General features: G+C 43.2%; 1 protein-coding gene across 3 annotated transcripts in view; it reads left to right on the top strand.

The window, feature by feature from the left end:
* The window catches only part of IARS1 (isoleucyl-tRNA synthetase 1), a 94,866-nt gene extending 80,204 nt beyond the window's left edge, over nt 1-14,662 (top strand). The window contains exons 31-35 of one of the 3 annotated variants that reach the window (XM_039700990.1): nt 3,228-3,339; nt 4,269-4,394; nt 8,871-9,014; nt 9,937-10,089; nt 14,067-14,662. In XM_039700990.1, coding sequence (XP_039556924.1) covers nt 3,228-3,339; nt 4,269-4,394; nt 8,871-9,014; nt 9,937-10,089; nt 14,067-14,149 — 618 coding nt within the window. In that variant the 3' untranslated portion in view covers nt 14,150-14,662. Of the gene's footprint in view, nt 1-3,227; nt 3,340-4,268; nt 4,395-8,870; nt 9,015-9,936; nt 14,021-14,066 lie in introns of those variants that run through there. The other 2 variants (XM_039700988.1, XM_039700989.1) reach the window with 2 other exon arrangements.
* Nucleotides 14,663-18,344: the final 3,682 nt, after the last annotated feature.

Below are 18,344 nucleotides of genomic sequence, written 5' to 3'. Positions count from 1 at the left end.
AACAGCCAAAAAGTTGTTGCTCTGATTTTCTTAGATTAATAGACTTTTGTACTAGAACTACTCCTTCGAGGCTAAATTTGGCTTAAAACCAACTGTTTAATATTTAAGGATGTTTTTTCCTGTACCCTGTGTTGCTGAAGTTTTCTATTGTAAAAGTGTAGTTTCATATTTCAAATCAGCAGCAATTTCTGTTGTTTTCTTTGATTGCTGCTTCTGACATATTTGATGATAGTTTTACCATGGTTTTACTGAAACTTACTCTATTCAAAAGACATTCCTAGCAGAACTGTGAATGAACTGTTCTTCAATATAAATGTCCTGCTGGACCACAAAGATTAATTCACACAAGAGTGTAGGATCTATCAGACTTGAAATTTGATTTACAGAATGGCTGGAAAGGCAGGGAATAGCTGAAAGGAAAGGGCATATCTCATCCATCTTAATAGTGTGTGTAAAGGAAATGTTTTATAGTTATTAATGGCACTTCTGAAGTTGTACAGATTTGAAACAAAGCCCTGTTTGGCCTTTTTTCAAAACTATTAGTTTCATCTAGTGGCAGGGGGAAAACACTAAGTAAATACTGTGGTTGAGAAATCACTGAAAATCTTTAAGTTTCTTCTAAGTACTCATTTGATACTTCTGATGGACAACATCAATCTGAATTGGAATGTAAAAGCAGCTGGAAATACAGTGCTGGAAATCACCTGTCTGCCTGCCTGAAATCACCTGAACCTGAGCTTTAGTGCTGGTCACTGTTGCTTTCCATGAAAACTTAAATGCCTGTGCAGTTATGGTTACCCCCATATTATTTTATTTATTTTACTCTTACTTTACTTATTTTACTCTTACCTAAATCTAATTTAGTATAATTTAGTGAAGAAAGCCATTGTGGAAAGATGAGTGTATTGGTTTAGTCATAAATAATGCTCTGTGTGTAGAGATGAAATCCTGCCCTGACAGCAGGCACCTGACCTGGTTTTTATGGCTAGAACTGATGGCTGTCATCTGCATGTCAGCAAAAACCAGGCAGTCCTTTCAGTTGTGGAGATGATGAGCTAGTGTGTGACCCTGGAAGAGGTTTGTAGGTCAGGCCATGCATTTGCACAAATGTTGAATTTCAGACAGAGAAAATCTACAGAAATCTTCACTAAATAGCACTGTTCTGCCAGCCAGATCTGTGGGGTGTTGATAGCTCAGTTTAGAGAAATTCAGTTGTCTCATTGTGGGCGTCCAGCTGAGAGGGCCTCCTGCCACCTTGAAACTTTGGCAGGGAGAATGTTTCAGACAAACCCTGAGCAGGGAATTGGGCTTGTTCTTCTCTCTGGAGGAGAGAAGGCTCCAGGGAGAGCTCAGAGCCCCTTCCAGTGCCTAAAGGGGCTACAGGAGAGCTGGAGAGGGAGTGGGGACAAGGGATGGAGGGACAGGATACAGGGAAAGGCTTCCACTGCCAGAGGGCAGGGCTAGATGGGATATTGGGATGGAATTGTTCCCTGTGAGGGTGGGGAGGCCCTGGCACAGGGTGCCCAGAGCAGCTGTGGCTGCCCCTGGATCCCTGGAAGTGTCCAAGGCCAGGGTGGTCAGGGCTTGGAGCAGCCTGGGACAGTGGGAGGTGTCCCTGCCCATGGCAGGAAGAGTGGGATGAGATGGTCAACAAGGTAAAGCACTTTCCAACCCAGGCCACCCTAGAATTCTATAAAATGCTGCCAGTCCTGAGTGCTGAGGGGGTGCAGTTGGTGTGTGGGAAATGGAGGCACAGAACAACAGAAGTCATGCACTTATTCATCATTATTTTATTTTAATGAGTCTCAGTTACAGGATCACAGAATGGATTGGGTTTGAGAGGGAACCTTGAAGATCATGTAGTTCCACTCTCTACCATGGACAGGGACAGTCACCCCAGAGAAGCTCCTTGTGGAGGAGCTCTGTGCCTGTTGCAGCCTTTTCTGTGCCTATGGGCTGGCTGTGCACTGAACTGTTTGTCACACACTTAGCTTTCAAAATAGATGTTGCAGGGGGAAGCAGATGACTGAGATGCCAGTGCCATTGTCAAGTGCTCCTTGGGAGTTTCTGTTGCTGGGTCTGCAGAGATGGATTGCTTAGGGCAGGTGCTTGACTCTGTTCTGCTGCAGCTCCTTTGTCACATGGAGAGCAGTGACATGAGAAAGCCCTTCCTGAGAAATCCTTCATGTGAGTGTGTAAGTTAAGTCACCTGTGGCAGGATCATTGCAAATTTCTGGAAGTTATTCAGAGGAGTAACAGGAGTCTGCTTGATGTTGAATATATGTGAGGACTGGAACAAAAATGAAATGCACTCTGTTCTTTTTACATTTATTGTGATTACATTCAAATCATTACCTCTGGGAAATTTTCCTGGATCAATTTTTGATACAAGCTTTAATTCTGAGCTCTTTTCCCAAAGACTTGCTCCAAGCCACAAAAACAACAACAACAACAAAAAAAGGCAGGTTCTCAGAAACTATTGGGGCAGAAAAGCCGGCACTTGAAAAATGAATTTTGAGTTGTTGGTAGAATGGATAAACACAGAATGGCATGTGTTGCTGCATAAGTGTTTTTCCCTACTTTGTAATAGGACTTCAGTAAAGAATGACACTTCCAAATTTGTCTATGACCCTTTGGACTGTGTCTCTTGCTAAAGACCATCTCTAAATTTACAAAACAAAATGGCTTAAATGCTCTTTTAGTACCGGTTGTTCATATGGGTGATTTCTGGATCTCTTTTGGAAGATCCATGTTGGATTTCCTGGAGTGCCTCCAGGTCTGACAGGATCCCTGGTACCTCTTGGGGAGATACTCAAAGGCTGGTGGTACCAAGGCAGCTGTGACCCAGGGGGTTCTCAGTGGTCCCCCAGGGATAGTGGAGGTTTCTCCAGGCAGTGACTGAGAGCAGGGCCCTGGTCAGTACTCTGAATTTCTCTGCAAGAGTGTTCCTCTCAGGCAGGTTTGCTTTGGGATTGTATTTTGGGAGGGTGTCATCACTGCTTGTGATAACTTGTGAAAATCAGGCTGTTTATTCCCTCCTTTCCTGACATCTGGTACAGGCAGATTCATGTCTGAAGCAATGTCACTGTAGAACAATCCCTGTTTTATAGTAAATCACATTTAGTATAACAAAGCAAGATCTTAGTGTTGTTTATTGAAGGAAAATATTGTGCCGTGTTTGTTTAATAAGCAATATTGAAATAATGCTAATTTCTGTCTTTCCCCAGCTGAAGGGATCAGAGCTGGAAATCACACTGGTCAGAGGGGGGGTGTGCCAGCCTGTTGGCCCAGCCTGTGCCTACGTCAACCTCAAAGTTTGTGTCAATGGGACAGAGCAAGGTAGGAATGAACATCCCAGCTTGGCTTTTCAAGGCTGCTGGAAGGGAGAGTTTGGGAATGGTGTGGTGAATGCTGGAGCCTGAATTCATTTGAAAGATGGTACAGCCTCCCCTCCAATAGGAGCTTAAATAATCATTGAAAATAAGTTTATTCAAAGCAAAACCACACCTGTCCATGATTTCTTCTGAGGGAAAAGCTCCCATGTGCACAGAGTCATTACTCCTGCTCCAGGGAGAATTTGTGTGTTAGTATCTTTGTGAGGAGTGCACTCTCTGGATTTGAGGCTGTGCTTGAGAATTTGTAATCCCTGCTGTAGCACTGTGCAGGAGGTGAGGCCTGGATGTGGAGGAGATGGTTTGAAAAGCTCAGATATGAAGTACAGAGATGAAAATCGTACTTAAAACTAGGTAATGGCCTGACTGTATCTTGAGCAGTGGATGTGGATGCAGTGATGTTGTTACTAGGGTGAGTTATATATTAAGAAGGGAGAAAACTAAATGCACTTGGGGAGGTTTTTTCTTGCATGTACTGCCAGTTCATGTGTGGAAATAAGTGTTCCTTGTTGGACCTGGTCACAGAGCTGCTCCCAGGGAGAAGGAATCCAGCTGGAAAAGCTGGTGACCATCTCAGAGGGCACAGTCTCAGCTTTTAACCAATATAATACTGGGTTGGACCTTAGTAACACACAAATGGGACTGCCTTGTTAATAAAAGCAGATATAACTTATACACCATAAATCTGAAGTACACATCAGTCTGTTTCTCTGTTTTCTTTCCCCTTTCCTACTAAAAAAAAATCTGGAAAGATGCAGTGTTGCCAGTTTTAAATTGGCTTAGAAACTCACTGGAAGTAATTAGCATCATTAGAAAATCATTAGAACTTGAATATTGCTTCCAAACTGCATTTTAATTTCTTAATTTTTGTTTTAGATGGTGTGTTGCTCCTGGAAAATCCAAAAGGAGATAATACCTTGAACTTCACTGGACTTGTAGATGCTGTCTCCTGCATTTTTGGTCTTAAAAATTCCAAACTGACAGTTTTTAATGGAAACACAGGTAAATGGAGTATGACAAGGAAAATTGAAAGTCTTTCTAGCACCAGCTAGGAGTCATTTACTGTATAATTATTTACTGTGTAATTTATATCTATCTAGCTAGCTATATCAAATTGACAAGAAAATGGGTAAGGAAATATTCCATTTTATAGTACTTAGCTTATGAGACTGTGTTTATACTCACATCAACATGTTTCCAAAAGCTGCTGCTAAATGGTGCTCATCTGTTATCGTGCTTCCATTGCAGTTCTCATCAGGACAAAATGTGATTTATTTCAGTTTTTCCACTGGGCCCAGGCTATGTGATGGCGAGCTGCCATCAGCCTTTCCATGCTTTCCCTAATGGCTCAGTAGGCAGGGTGAGAACTTAAGCTGAATGCAAACTGTGATCTGTAGAAGAAAAATGTTGCCTTTCCACCCTGGAGAACCTTGAGGAGCTCTGCATTTCTTCTTTTCTTAGAAAAACCTATTGAATATTTTTGCAGACTGAACTTTGTTAAGGCAAAAGAATGTAAGAAAAACCCAGAACACTAGAAAAATGCTAATTGGATGGCTACAAAACCTTTTATTAGTAGCTTTTTCATGGAAATATTACTGAAGCACATCAGAGGGGGAGGTACTTGAGTTGGCTGATTTGGGCTGCCCTCAGGGCTGCTGAGGATCACCAGCTCATGTCCACCAGTGACATCCATAAAGAAATAGTGTTTGTGTCACTGTTGCCATCTCAGTCCTCAGTTTCCTTATTGTCCTGTCCTGAGAATATTTCTGTGAGGATTTTGGGGGTTTCCCATCTGGTGTCATCCATCAGCTTCCTGTGATAAATCTTTCAGGTCGTGCTCAGCTCAGCTGAACAGTCCTGTCATACAAAAGGATTAATCTTTGCTTTCAGTCAGAGGGGATTTAGAGAAAATCCTTCAGTATCTTCCTCAAGTTCCAGTTGTGTTTTGAAGAAGGAAATGGTTTTCCTTGAAATCCTTTTCCAAGTAGGAGGGATAGCAGTGTGGTCTCTGCTTGCAGAGGAGGGTCTGTACCTGTATTGATCATTGGCACCACAGGCAGTAAGAGATGACCTTCAAAAGGCCCAGAAAAATGGTTTTCCTTGAAATCCTTTTCCAAGTAGGAGGGATAGCATGTGGTCTCTGCCTGCAGAGGAGGGTCTGTACCTGTATTGCTCATTGGCACCACAGACAGTAAAAGATGACCTGCAAAAGGCCCAGAAGGCTCATTGGCACCACAGACAGTAAAAGATGACCTGCGAAAGGCCCAGAAGAGTTGGGAAACTCCCATCTCATTAAGTCTAGAATACTTTGACTCCAAATTCGGAGTTTTTCTGCCATTTATAGCACATAAAGATGCAGCACAAATCCATTAATGCTGAAGTTCTAAGGGGAAGTGGTGGAGAAAGTTGAGACCTTCCCTCTTCCTCTGCTGTAGTAACAAAAGCTTTATTCCTTTCCTTTCCATGCCACTTTTGCTCCTTAGGAATCATTTTGGGGTCTTCCATCTTGGCATGCTGATTTTCACCTTTCAGTATGTGTCAGTGGTCTGGGCAGAGCAGGGTATTTTCTCTGCCTACTTGTTAACCATATGGAAATTCCCTTGGAAAGATCAGATCATCAAATTGGTTTTTGTTGCAGTTTGACACAAAACTTGTTTGATCTCAAACAAGTATTGGTCAGAACATGTGGCTCCCTGAGGAGTCACAGCTCAAGGCATGTGCCAGGAAAACAGTCCTGAAAGGTGTCAGAGAACTGAACCAGAATTCAGTGTTTGCTTTGCATACAATCCATCTGCTTTGGTGTGGTAACCTCAGGGGAGGTCTCATGGTGACTCCAGGGCCTCTGTAGGTGAGCAGGGCTTGGAATCAGCTGCTGTGTCCAAAGCAATTGCAAAGAAAGGTTGTGCACTCCAGACAAGTAATTTCTGAATAGTTCCTACATTGTTTAATAAAATTGGGACCCAGTAAAACCATGTTTCTGGCTCCTCATTCCCTTCCTGTGGTTTCTAGGGCTGTCCACTGTACTTGCAGTAATTTATTATCTTCTTCTCTAATTGTAATGAAGGTTTCCTTAGGGCTGTGCTGTGGCACAGGATCAGGCAGTTCTTGTATTAAGGGAGCTCAAATGGGTCCTGTCCCTGCTTTTCAGTGCAGCATTGGAAGGATGGGATAAACATTTCCTCCCCAACAGTGTGTCAAGGTGTTTTGAGGAACTGCACCCCCTAAACAAGGCTCTGGGACTTGTACTGACCTTCACAACCTGAAAATAGAATTTGTCTCTTTCTACATAAAAAAAAATAAAATTCAAAGGGAAGAAGCTGGGCTCAAGTCAGATGGTAAAAATAAAAGTTGTTTCTGACTTTTTTTTTCCTCTAAACTGCTGAAAACTCTCTAAGCTTCTTGTTTGGGAAACTTGTAGACTTGCACTCAGCTTTCATTGAGGTAGCCCATAATGAAAAAGATTTAAAACACTTTCAGTATATTTATGGGAAGAAATGCATCTGTAGATCATGTAGGGCTTAAAAAAAAAAAAAAAGGGGGGGGCAAGGAAGGTGGGGCAAAAATCCCCCTACAAACTTTATGATCCATGCCTTATTTCATCTTTATGATTTTCAGATGGCTGATTTTTTTAATCTTCAGTTTTTAAAAGGCTGTGAGGCTGTAAGGTACCTTAGGGGCGAGCATTAGCACTTAAACCCCAGCTGCAGGGAGAACTGACTTTTAAAGTGATTTTGATGAACACTTGTAATACCTGCTTGCCTTTAAGTCTATTGACATCTAGGAAAAATGATCCATTTTTTCTTGCTCTTGTGAGAGGGCTCTGTGAACAGACTCCTCTGACAGCCCTGTGCCTGAGCTCTTCCTGGGAAATGTCAGTGCTCCTGGAATGCCAAATGCTCATTTGTTAATTGGGCAAACCCCCATTACTGCAGCTCGTGCCTCCTTGCCCTGCATCGATCCACAGGGATGCTGCCAGCTGTGGAATGGCAAACTGGGAGTTCCTGGGGCCAACTGTTCCCAGCTCTGTCACCCCCTGTGCTCTCTTCCTGTGGCCTGAAATGGTGCTGGTTCAGGAAAAACCTGCCCCTGGCTCCCTTCCACTGGATGGAATCTTGGTAATTCCTCTCCACTTGTTAATTCAGTTGTTTTCTTGCTTTCCTGAAAATAAAACCAAAAGCAAATCCCCTTCCTGTGCTTGAGACAGGCCAGAGCAGTGCTTGGCTTTTGGTTTCTTTTTTCTTTAAACTGTTAAAAATTTATATACAAATATATAAAAGTTGATATTTAAAAGACACATTTTAGAATCTTAGGTGCAGCCTGAGGGTTTTTTGCTTCCTTGAGCAATCTTGTAAATGCTCCCAGTGCTTCTTACTCTGTTCTGTGGCACTTGACAGAATTTTGAGAGCTTGTAGCTTGTGATTGCTGTTCATCTTTTTGTGGGGTTAGGTTTTTTGAGGGTTTGGGGCTTTTTTGGGGAGCTAGGTGGTCGGTTTAGGGTTTTTTAATTTATAAGTTTATAAACCTACAAAAAGTATACATGTATAAATTATTCCCCTTGAGATTTTCAGGTGAACTATAGAAAATGAGCTTTGTACAGCTTAGGCTCCCTGACATGTGAATAAGGCTGCTGTGGAATGAAAACCTGTTGGCTGGAGCTGACAGGTGTGCCTGTTCCATATGTACAGGAACACACGGTTCTGACAAGAAATTAAATGCATCAGCTCTCCCTGGATTTGATTTCTGGAGCTCTTTGCAGCACAGAGTGATGTTATTCCTGTGTATCTTTAATCTCATGCCCATCAGTGGCTCTGTTTGACCTCAAGGCTCAGGCAGTGTTGCAGGATTCATTTTTGTCACAGAAACCTCATCAGCTTCTCCTCCCAGCACTTCCAGGGATTGCTTCTGATGTCCTTGGAGGGCTGCTGGTTTGGGTCTGGCCTTGCCCCATTCTCTCCATCTGCCTGGCTGGAGGCATGAGCTGTGCTGGTATTGCACACAGATACTTGTGTACGGGGCTTTATTCATGAGCCATGGCTTGAATTTTTTTTGTTTGTTTTTTCTGGAGTTTAATATATTTAATATTAATAAATATCCTGATGTTGCATAGTAACACATTCCCAGTGCTGCCTTGGCCAGGGGAGTCTGGGTGCAAGCAAAGATCACAGCTTTTCATGTAATGAGATAGGAATGGTTGGCTTGGCTGAATAATTTCTTGCTTGTTTGAAGTTAGCTAACTATTTTTATTGCATAAGTCACTATGTGCATAAGAAATGTTATATAGGAGCTAATTTCCACAGCAAATGAGGCACCCCCTTTGTGTTATTATGAAAACCAAATATTTCTGCACAAATTCCATTTTCCAACAGAGAAGCTCTTTCTGGAGGACAGGATGGTGAAAGAGGAGACAGTGAGGCCGGGGTGAGACAGCCTCCTTGTCAGCTCCTGGGCTGGCCTGACTGGTGTCACTCTCTGTTGCAGAGCTGATAAAGCAGACAGACCTGCTGGGCCTCAGTGGGAAGACTCTGCACGTGACAGCAGGGCCAGCCCCTGCCCTGCCCAGCTCCCCCAGTGCCCTGCTCTGCCAGTACATCAACTTGCAGCTGATCAATGCAAAGCCACAAGGTACGTGGGCTGCTGGGCTGCTCCTTCACAGCCTGGCCTTGCTGTCATGCAGGTTCTGCTGCACAGGGGTAGGTTTTCATTGCTACATGCTGGTTTTGTTTCTTTTTTTTTCCCTAGTGTGTACTTTCTGATAAAAACAACGTTCATACTTAGCTTTTATCCCTCTTCTCCTAAGAGAAAAAGGAGAGCCAGTTTGAGATAAGGGGCAGCAGTTAAACATGAGCCCCTGGGCATTGTTTCCCTGTTTCTGACCATCAGCTCACTGTGCAGCTTATTGTAAAAGGCTGAGTCTAAAACAGACCAAGTTTGAATGAAGAGCCAGCTCTTTACCAGGACATTGGGAACAGCCTGTGAAACATTTCTTAGTGCTATTTAAAAGCCAAGTGAATTGTATTATTCATCTGGTCTGGGGTATAAATATATGTGTGTGTAATTCTGTTTCCCACCTGCTAATCTGGCACTCTGAAAGCTCATGTGGGAGCAGCTGAGTTGTTTCAGTAACTTGCTCTTACCCTGTGCCCTGGTATGTGCCCTTTCTGACACTACTGAGAGCTTGCAGGAGCCAAAAATGTGGATTTTTACAGGGGGTTTGATAATCAGGATGTGCTTGGTGAGCTTCTGCACGCAGTAGTTTCTATGTCCTGTTGAAATATTTCATGTTTCCCAGACTCTGGGTTGTCCTGTTGACCCATGTAAAGAAGTTTTCTTCTGTTGGTCAAGATGTCAGTCATCACTTACATTTCTGGCTCTATAATTCATGAACTTAGTGAATATCTTTAGGTTAGTATTGCTAATTTGTCTCTCAGTATCATGAAGAAATAGAGATGAAATGGAAGAAGAAATCCTAAGTTTCAATTTACCCAGATAAATGAAGAAATTTCATTTCCCACCAATAGTGACTCAGATGTTTTATCTTGTCCAGAATGCCAGAAAGGAACAGTGGGAACTCTCCTAATGGAAAACCCTGTTGGTCAGAATGGATTAACCTACCAAGCTCTTCTGCATGAGACAGCAAAAGTTTTTGGGCTGAGAAGCAGGAGGCTAAAGTTGTTCCTGGATGAAGCACTAACTCATGGTAAGCACAAACCTTTGGTTTGCTCATCTGAGGATCTTTGGAATTTGATGTTGAGGAGCAGCTCATGTAAGCTGAAATCCAGTTTAATTACTAAATCCACACTATTCACACACTGGTTTGTAATTTTGCCCAGTAATTCAATATTAGCATAACAAAATCCTTTAAGCAAACATACAGCTGTAGAAGTTCTAAGCTGTAATGCCTTCCCTTCATGAAGTGGCCAAGGCAGGTTGTTGTGAAAGCTTTTTCCTTCTGCAGTAAAGGTCAGTCAGCAGTGGGAATGGCAGTGCCCTGCTGAGTGGCTGGACAGGGAATCTCCTCCTGGAAGTGAGTCTACCCTAGGAATATTTTAAGAATCTGTTCAAACTTGTGACATTCATATTGTTGCATTGTCATGGAGGATTGGAGTGGGTGGAAAAGAGTGTTGGATCTCTGTTAGAGCAGTGTGGGTAGGTTAGACTCAGTAGGGCACAGCCATTTGGGGTACCTGGGAGCAGGAAGCTTCAGTACACGCTCACAGATCTGAAATGCTAAAGAACCCCCCAAAACCACTGACAGATGGGAAACAAAAATCTCTGATTCATGAGGAAGGTGTGACTGAAGCTTGAGCCACCTGTCGTGCTGAAAAATTGGACCAGAGTGATTTGGGACTTGACAGAGAGAATGGATTGCAAACTACATGGTAAAAACCCAACCAACTCCAAACAGGGATTCCTGTGTTCAGGACAATTCAGCTCTCTGAATGAAATGATGGGTTCTGTTAAGGGCTCTGTCTGCAGTGTCACAGTGATGTGGTTTACAGGCTGTTTGGGAGGGATCCATGACATTTATTGGCTTAGCACACATTACCTGTCCAGAAGTTGGACATCCTGCTCAAACTGCCCATCTCAGGGTGCCTGAGCTTCCTCAGAAGGTGCTGTCAGTGGGGAGGGCAGGCAGGGGCAGCTTTGGTGCAACTGGGGTCACTCAGCTGCCGTGAGGATTCAGGTGGGATATGCAAGCAAGAGGTGGTGGTGGTGGCTTTTTGTGGATTTTTGGCTATTTGTTTTTGGGGTTTTTTTTTAAATTTTTGCTTCTTATGACCTGGAATGTATTTATTCAAAAGCCATTTTTGTAATTCAAATGGCTCTCAGATGCCAATGAAACTTTCTAGTGGTAGTTTGAGCCAATGCCAAAAATAATGTGCTGAGTGGTGTTAGCAGAGAGCTGGAGCCTGGAGTGTTTCAGCACAAGGTGTGAAAACCAAGAAGATGAACCACGCTTGGTTTGCATAAACTGAAAGGTATTGTTGTGTGCAGCTTTGCCCACCTGGGGATTCAGGGATTCAGGCACTCAGGAACAAGGGATGTTAGGCACAGTTCCTCTTTGGTTCAGCACTGGATGATTCTGTTCAGACACTGAAATAACCACTATAGGAAAACTGAAATAACCACTGTAGGAAACTGCAGAGCTTTGAAAGAGGCAAGGAGCTGACAGGACAGGAAAATGTACAGACAGGCAAAACAGCTTTTAAGGCTCAGTTGAAGTGGGGATTTTTAAAATGCCTTCACCTGAAAGGGAAATGGGTTAAATCACTGCAACATTTGTAGCATGGATTCTCTAGAAGTGTTTAAACTTTAATTAAAGTGTATGAAGTGACAGTTCACAGTGATGTGAAAGATCAGATTTGATAACTCCTCCAAGGCCAGAACAACAGATTTGGTCTCTTTTAAACTCAGAACAGAGAGCTTGGTCCCCTAATGCCTTGTAGCCACTTCTGCTAGCTCAGATTTAATTCTCAGCATTCACCTCCTTGAATACCATTTTTTAAGTTTAAACACTGGCATAGCTGTATTTTATCTTCACATCTCTTTGTATGACAAAGGAGTGCTGCATACAAAACACTTTGATGCCTCTAGAAAACATCAGGTCAATTAATGTTTATCTATATTGTTGCAGCTTTTTAATCTCCCATTCATCTTCTGATCAATCTGTTCAAGGTCTTACCTTCGGAACAACAAAGTTCAGTCTCTTGAGCAGGTTTTCTGTGGTTTATTCTAAAAATGAAAATGTATTTGCTATTAACAGTTTGAAACATTTGATGAAAATAACCCACGAACTGGAAGGTTGGTGCCTGTTCAATAAAAAGGAAAAAAATCACTTGGTGGAAAATGAGTTATTGGTTTTGAAGAGATTATTTTTATAAATGTGGTCAGTCCAGGCAGTTGGGCATCTGCTGTCTATTGCACAGAAACTCACCAGCTTTTCAGAAACAAACGTGGTTTTCACTGCCCCTTTGTAATGTTGGAAAACATTCAAAAAATAAATGTCCAAGTGGTGAGTGTTGCTTATTCCTGAGCTGGAGAGACAGAAGTTCCAGGTACCTGATTGCTCCACACTGGGGATGGTGGGGACACTTCGTGTGCTCCCTGCAAAGCCCTTCCCTGGAGCCATTGGCACAGAAAGGAAGGTGTCCCTACAGTCTGTTGATAAATCAAATTTCCAGTTTTTAAAACTAATTGTTGTGAGAAATATTGTTAGAAATAGGTTCATGTAAGTTCCTCATTTTTCAGGATCTTATAAATAAATGTGTAATAAGAGACTTGGAGACCCAAGTTTACAATTGGTTTGGCTGCTTCTGCAGACCAGACTCTTTCACATCCTGATGAAACATGTTCCTGGGGAGGAAGGTTAGTGAGGGAATAAAGCCCTAATTGCTGAATTGGATTATAGCTCTGTGGATGGATATTCAACTGCTTGAAAGGTAGTATTACAATGGAAGAGAACTCCTGAAAACACAGTGATCCATCAGGACTTCTCAGTTCTCTAATTAACAGATGGTTTTAAAATCAGTGCAGATTCTGTGTGTTTAGTCTAAAAATGAAACATTTTTCAAAGCAGGATGGGGCAGGACACTGCAAAGGGTTCCTCCTGAAAACCCCCAGCCAGTCTGGGTGTTACTAATGTGTCCTTTGTGCTAACACTGGTGCCAGATCTTTACAATATCTTGTGTTTGCTGGGGTTGTCTCCAGGGGTTCCAGGGTGAGAGTGACCCCAGTCAGTCCTTGTTCATCTGGGTTTCACCAGTGTTCTGTGTTTGTACCTGCCAAGGTTCTTATCACTCTGAGCTTTTCTAGTGCAGCGGCCTCGGGGGTGTTTGATTTGGGGTGACTTTTGTTCCAATGCTGTAGCTCCCAGTATTCCAAACACTCTGCTCTCAGTAGGGCAGCTAATGGCTGAAGCAAAGTCAGCAAGCACCAGGCTTCTTGAGGAAAAAAAATTCACATTTCACAATGTAATAGTGAAAGATTTCCAGCTCCTGCAGGCTTTGCAGGTGACTTTCCCTAGACACAAGTGGGATTACTCTGTGTTTGTGTTTCTTGAGTAATTACAACCCCTGAGTCAGCCTGTTGGAAGCATGCTCTGTCCTTCAGAGGTTTGTTGGGACTTTATCCTGTTCCTGTCCCAAACTCTGGGCATGTAGCTGTGAGAAGACTTAGGGAGTTATCCTGTATGGTAAGAAAGTTGTCAGGCACACTCAACAAGATTCCAGCAGTAGTTCTTTAGCAGGTGCTGGTACAATCCTTGCTTTGCATATAAACTGTTTATGAGGGACTCTGGCTTTCTGTGCCTTGTGTTCTACTGTTCATATTGACTTCATATCATGCTGTTAGAGTTTTCTGAACTAGGTGCTGCTCTGTCAGGACGTGAAGGTGAGAGCTGTGGGCTGTTGTAACCTTTCAGAAAGTTCTACTTTGGAGCATAAAACAGGCTCTCCTGCTCTTGCAGAGACACTCCTGTCATGTGGTGACCCTTTCTTTCATGCCCTGGGCTTTAACAGGAAGGAATTTTCAGCTGAGCAGTTTCTGTCCCAGTCCCACTGTGGTGAAACCATCAAAAATGTCTGAATAAAGCAAATTAAAAAAAAAATAAATCATAGTTCTCCTGATAAGCAAGAGCACTAACTCTGTTGTTTCTCTCTTCTTTCCTTCATTCAGAGATCACAAAGGATGTTTCTATGAAGAACCTGAACATGAAGACCCTCTATGTTCATGTCATACCCACCACAGCTGAATGTTGAGAATTCCAGATTTTATGACCATGTAGACTTTTTTCCACAAAAAAATGAAGTCAAAGGAAATTATTATGCTTTTAGATGAACATCCAAGTTGTGTAGGGTACTTTTAACATCTCTGGTGGCACACAGGATGTTTTCTACCAGTGCATGTCTAATATGCTGCTCTTTGGTTTCAAATACAATGTATTTTCATTATGTTATCTTAATATGCTGTAAAAGCTGTTCAGAAACCTTAGATATCTATGCAGTAATTTGCCTGAGAGAAATGGGACTTGTACCTCAGTGATGCTGTTCTCTGCCTGTCCTTTGTGCAGAGGGCATCTTTTCTAAACCATGGCTTACCTACAAGGCTCTCTGATATATACCCACCCTCCCACAAACAGCTTTGTAACTTATTTAAGGGTTATCTGGATTTGTTCATTCGTACTCGCTGGGTTTTCATCATATGTGTGGCTGTTGATTTCAAATACTCCCTGATTTCAACACTTGGAACAATAAATTTGCTTCATCTCCTGACTCTTGCTTCCCTGAGTTCCGAGTACTTTGCTTCCTCAGGATTTCTGAAGGAGACACCTCTGAGAGCTCCATATGGATCAGGAGCAGCCAGAGACACCTGAGATGTGACAGTGCTGAGCACCAGTGGCTGTTTGCATTGTGGTGCTGACAGGTTTGGGGGGTTGGGGGAGAGCTGTTCTCAAGCAGAAGCAGTTTCAGACTGAAAACAGTTGGGGTTTTAGTTTCTGTGATACCCAGTACAGCTTGTCAGTGTTCACTTGTGTCCCTGCTGGCAGGGGAAGGAAGAGCCCACCTTTGGCAGTGCTGGGCTGTTTCTGCCTGCTTCAGCTGCAGGTTTGAGCACACCTGGGGGTTCTGCACCTCCCTGGGGGCAGGCAGGGTGAGCCTTGGCTGTCCTGGCCCTGTGCTGGGCAGGAGCTGCTGCCTGCAGTGCTGAGAGCAGCAGGACACACACTGCAAACTGGAGTAACAGCCTGCCAGGGCAGACACTCCTGAGCACGATTTTTTCCATTGCTCTGTGTGCTTCATCTTTGCCCCAGGAACAAAACCCAAAGCTGGTTCATGATAACTCCCTATTAGTTGGAATAACTATAAATAGCTGTTCTGTGTAACTCCTGTGCACTAGTGGACTGTACCAAAATGGTAAGGACTCCTTTGAAGTGAACCAACTTCCTGGCACTCAGATTACAGAAAATTATTTTATCAGTATTAAAAATGGCTGTGCCTCCTGAATCACTGGCCTGTTCAGGTTAATGAATACTGGATGTCGCCCTCTACTTTTACCTGGAAGTCAGCTGGTTTTTAGTGACATAGTGACATGGAAATCCTGTTTGTATTGGTTTGTGGGGTTTCTTTGTCACATCAAAAATGTCCAGGTTTCATCTTCTGTGAAAGCAAGATTGCTGTTCCTAAAGTAATTTTGCTTTATTATTGATGGAGAATAAAGGGAGATGGTAAATGATTGCAACCTAATCTCATTCTTAATGATCCAGTCTAAGGTCACAACACTGCTTGCATTTTTAAAGACTTATTTGGGATTTAGCATTTTGTCCTATTTCATCTGACTCTCCTTTCTTCACTGCACACACTTCACCACTTCACTCTTCCTTTTTCTCCTTTCTTTGCTTTTTTTTTTGTGTGTATGTGTGGTTGTTTTATTTGTTTTGTTTTGGTTTTAGGTTTTTTTTTTTTACGTGGTTGCTTTTCATCTCTCAGCTTTCTCTCCACATCAGCACAGTCCTCATGGGTTGTGATGACAGGAACAGAAACCCAGGTGTGCTCCAGCCTTCTCACATCACAAGGATGGAAATGCCCATAGATGCTCTTTCTGTCTGGTAGGATCAGTGGAAACTGGCAGAGAGGAAAATTCAATATACTTAGGACATGTAATGGAGGAACAAGACCGGAGTGGATCAGAGGACACTGCTGGAAATGCTTCTGGATCCATTAACTTTACATCAACATAAGTAGCATGTAATTTAAAAAAAATAATTTGGTGCAGAATTGGGGTTTAATTCTCCTTTCAGGTGCCACTGTTAGATGGCTGTGGTCTCTTACCTCCACAGCCATGAACATTAGGAACAGGCTGTGACCCATTTGGGTGAACTTGTGCTGTCTCTACCTTCCTTCTCCACATCCATTTTTAGGATTCCTTTTTTTATTATTCTGGATAATATCTAATCATTGCATGAGAGAATTTATCTCTTGGGATCTTTTGAAGTGGGGAATGTTTCCTAGTAATTTTTTTATTGAGGTTTCTTAATGCACTTCTATAACATTATCTAGGTTGGGCTAATAATAGTTTCTTGGCTTGATGTGATATTCTTCAGGATTTATGTACCTCAATTAGCTTTCCTCTTAAATGGCTTGTTACACAAATGAGGTCCCAGACCTGCTGCCTACAGAAGCCATGACCAGGGCACTCCCAGAGCTGTGTCACAGCATTTGCTGTACCTGGAGGAGTTTGGATCCTTGAATCCTGATGTTGCCTCTCACCTGCTGGCATTCCAGCTCTCCTCCTGCCTGGAACGTGAGCAGCCTCCAGGAGCTGGGCTGCTGAGCCAGCTTTGTGCTGCTGGGGAGCAGGAGCTACTGACACAATCCAGATCCACTGTTATATCCAAAAATCAGTGCTGGAGCTCAGCAAAATGTGGACATCCCCCACCACACGTGCAGAGAGTTGTGTCCCTCCCCACTGAATCTCTGGGAGCTGGTTTGAGCTCCAAGGGGTTTGCTCTGCCCCAATTCCACCAGGCTGGCATTCTGATCCCAGCTGGCACCTTGGCAAGGGGAGGGCACTGAGCAAGGCTGAGGACAGAGGAAATCCTCAGGCTTGGCTGAGCTGAGCCAGCAAAGTTCTGTGACAGGAGAGCAGCAGGAACTGCTCCCTGGCAGTGCAGTCCCTGTCGTTCCTCAGGACTCGTCACTGAGCAGGGGCCAGGCTGGCTCTAGCCCAGAGTCACCTCCTGCCTCCCCAGGGTGGGGTACAACAGGCAGAGCTGCATTTCTGCCCTGCCCAGGTGCAGGGAAAGGCAGTGACTGCAGGTGTCCTTCTGCAGGTAACTTCCAGAGAGAAGAATGGTTTTAAGGAGAGAAAAAATAAGCAGGTTTCTCCTCATCCTGCAATGAGTTGAGTGGCAGCTGATCAACCTTCCAGCCCTTTTGCAGCTCAGAATATTTCTGATTTCTGCCAGCAGCAGTGGAGTTCAGTGTCCTCATCATTACTGGTTAAGCACAAAGCAATTATTCAATCTGTTAAATAATTTCTTGCTCTTTATCTGATTTCTTACAAGCTGGACTCTTAACACTGATTAAACAGATTGAAAATACACGGTCTGCAGCTGCATTACAAAGGGTGGCCTGCAAAATAGCCTCAGATAATTTCCTTTCACATCTTTCTTCCCCAGCACGAGCAGCACAGCACCATCCACTCACAGGAACAGCTTTGCAGTGGGAACACAACTTTGCTGAGTTAATTTTACTCTTGCTGTGCTGTGAGTGGTGGGCAACTGGGGTTGAAGGGAGGGACTGTCATCAATTATCTAATGTTTTCCCCAGTTAAAATGTTTATGTAACAAATATAATTACAGCTTTTATGTAATTGACGGGGAAAAAAAGCTTCCTATTTCAGTATGTCTGGATATTTCAGTTAATTTCCAGTCTGTCTGCACAAAGTTCTAATTAGGGGGTCGCAAAGCTCCTCAGAAGACTTCTGAAGTTCCCTGTAGATGGAATTAAAATTGTTCCTAAAGATATTTAATTTTTAAGACTTTCTTGGGAGTTCTGTAAACACTGTCCTAATTCTGCAATTTGTTCTAGTTGTGTTTAGTGTTCAAAACAGTGAAAACAGCTGAAACCTCTCAGACGAGCAAAATGTACCCTGGCGCTTAATGTTTGCTGTGTTTGCTCACATGTGACAGCTGTGCAGAGGGTGCTGCCATCGGATATCACTTGTGGTCTGCCAGAAGGGGACAAATATCCTTTAGCTTCCAAGTCAGCAGGTTTGCAAAGGTGAAGACTACCAAAATGTAGACCTGGGACGTGTGTTCTGTGATTAATGTGCTGGCACCCCCCAAAATCATGGGATCTTTGGGACTGCATTGCTTATGGCTGTCGTGTGCCAGGCAGTGAAGTGGGAGGAGATGAGGCAATGTGGAAAAATTGACATCTTAGACTGCAAATC

The sequence above is a fragment of the Passer montanus genome, unplaced genomic scaffold, assembly GCF_014805655.1.
Source record: "Passer montanus isolate IOZ18808 unplaced genomic scaffold, ASM1480565v1 scaffold147, whole genome shotgun sequence".
Classification (NCBI taxonomy): domain Eukaryota; kingdom Metazoa; phylum Chordata; class Aves; order Passeriformes; family Passeridae; genus Passer; species Passer montanus.
The sequence above is the reverse complement of the archived record's forward strand: the minus strand, read 5'-3'. Positions and strand labels throughout refer to the sequence as shown.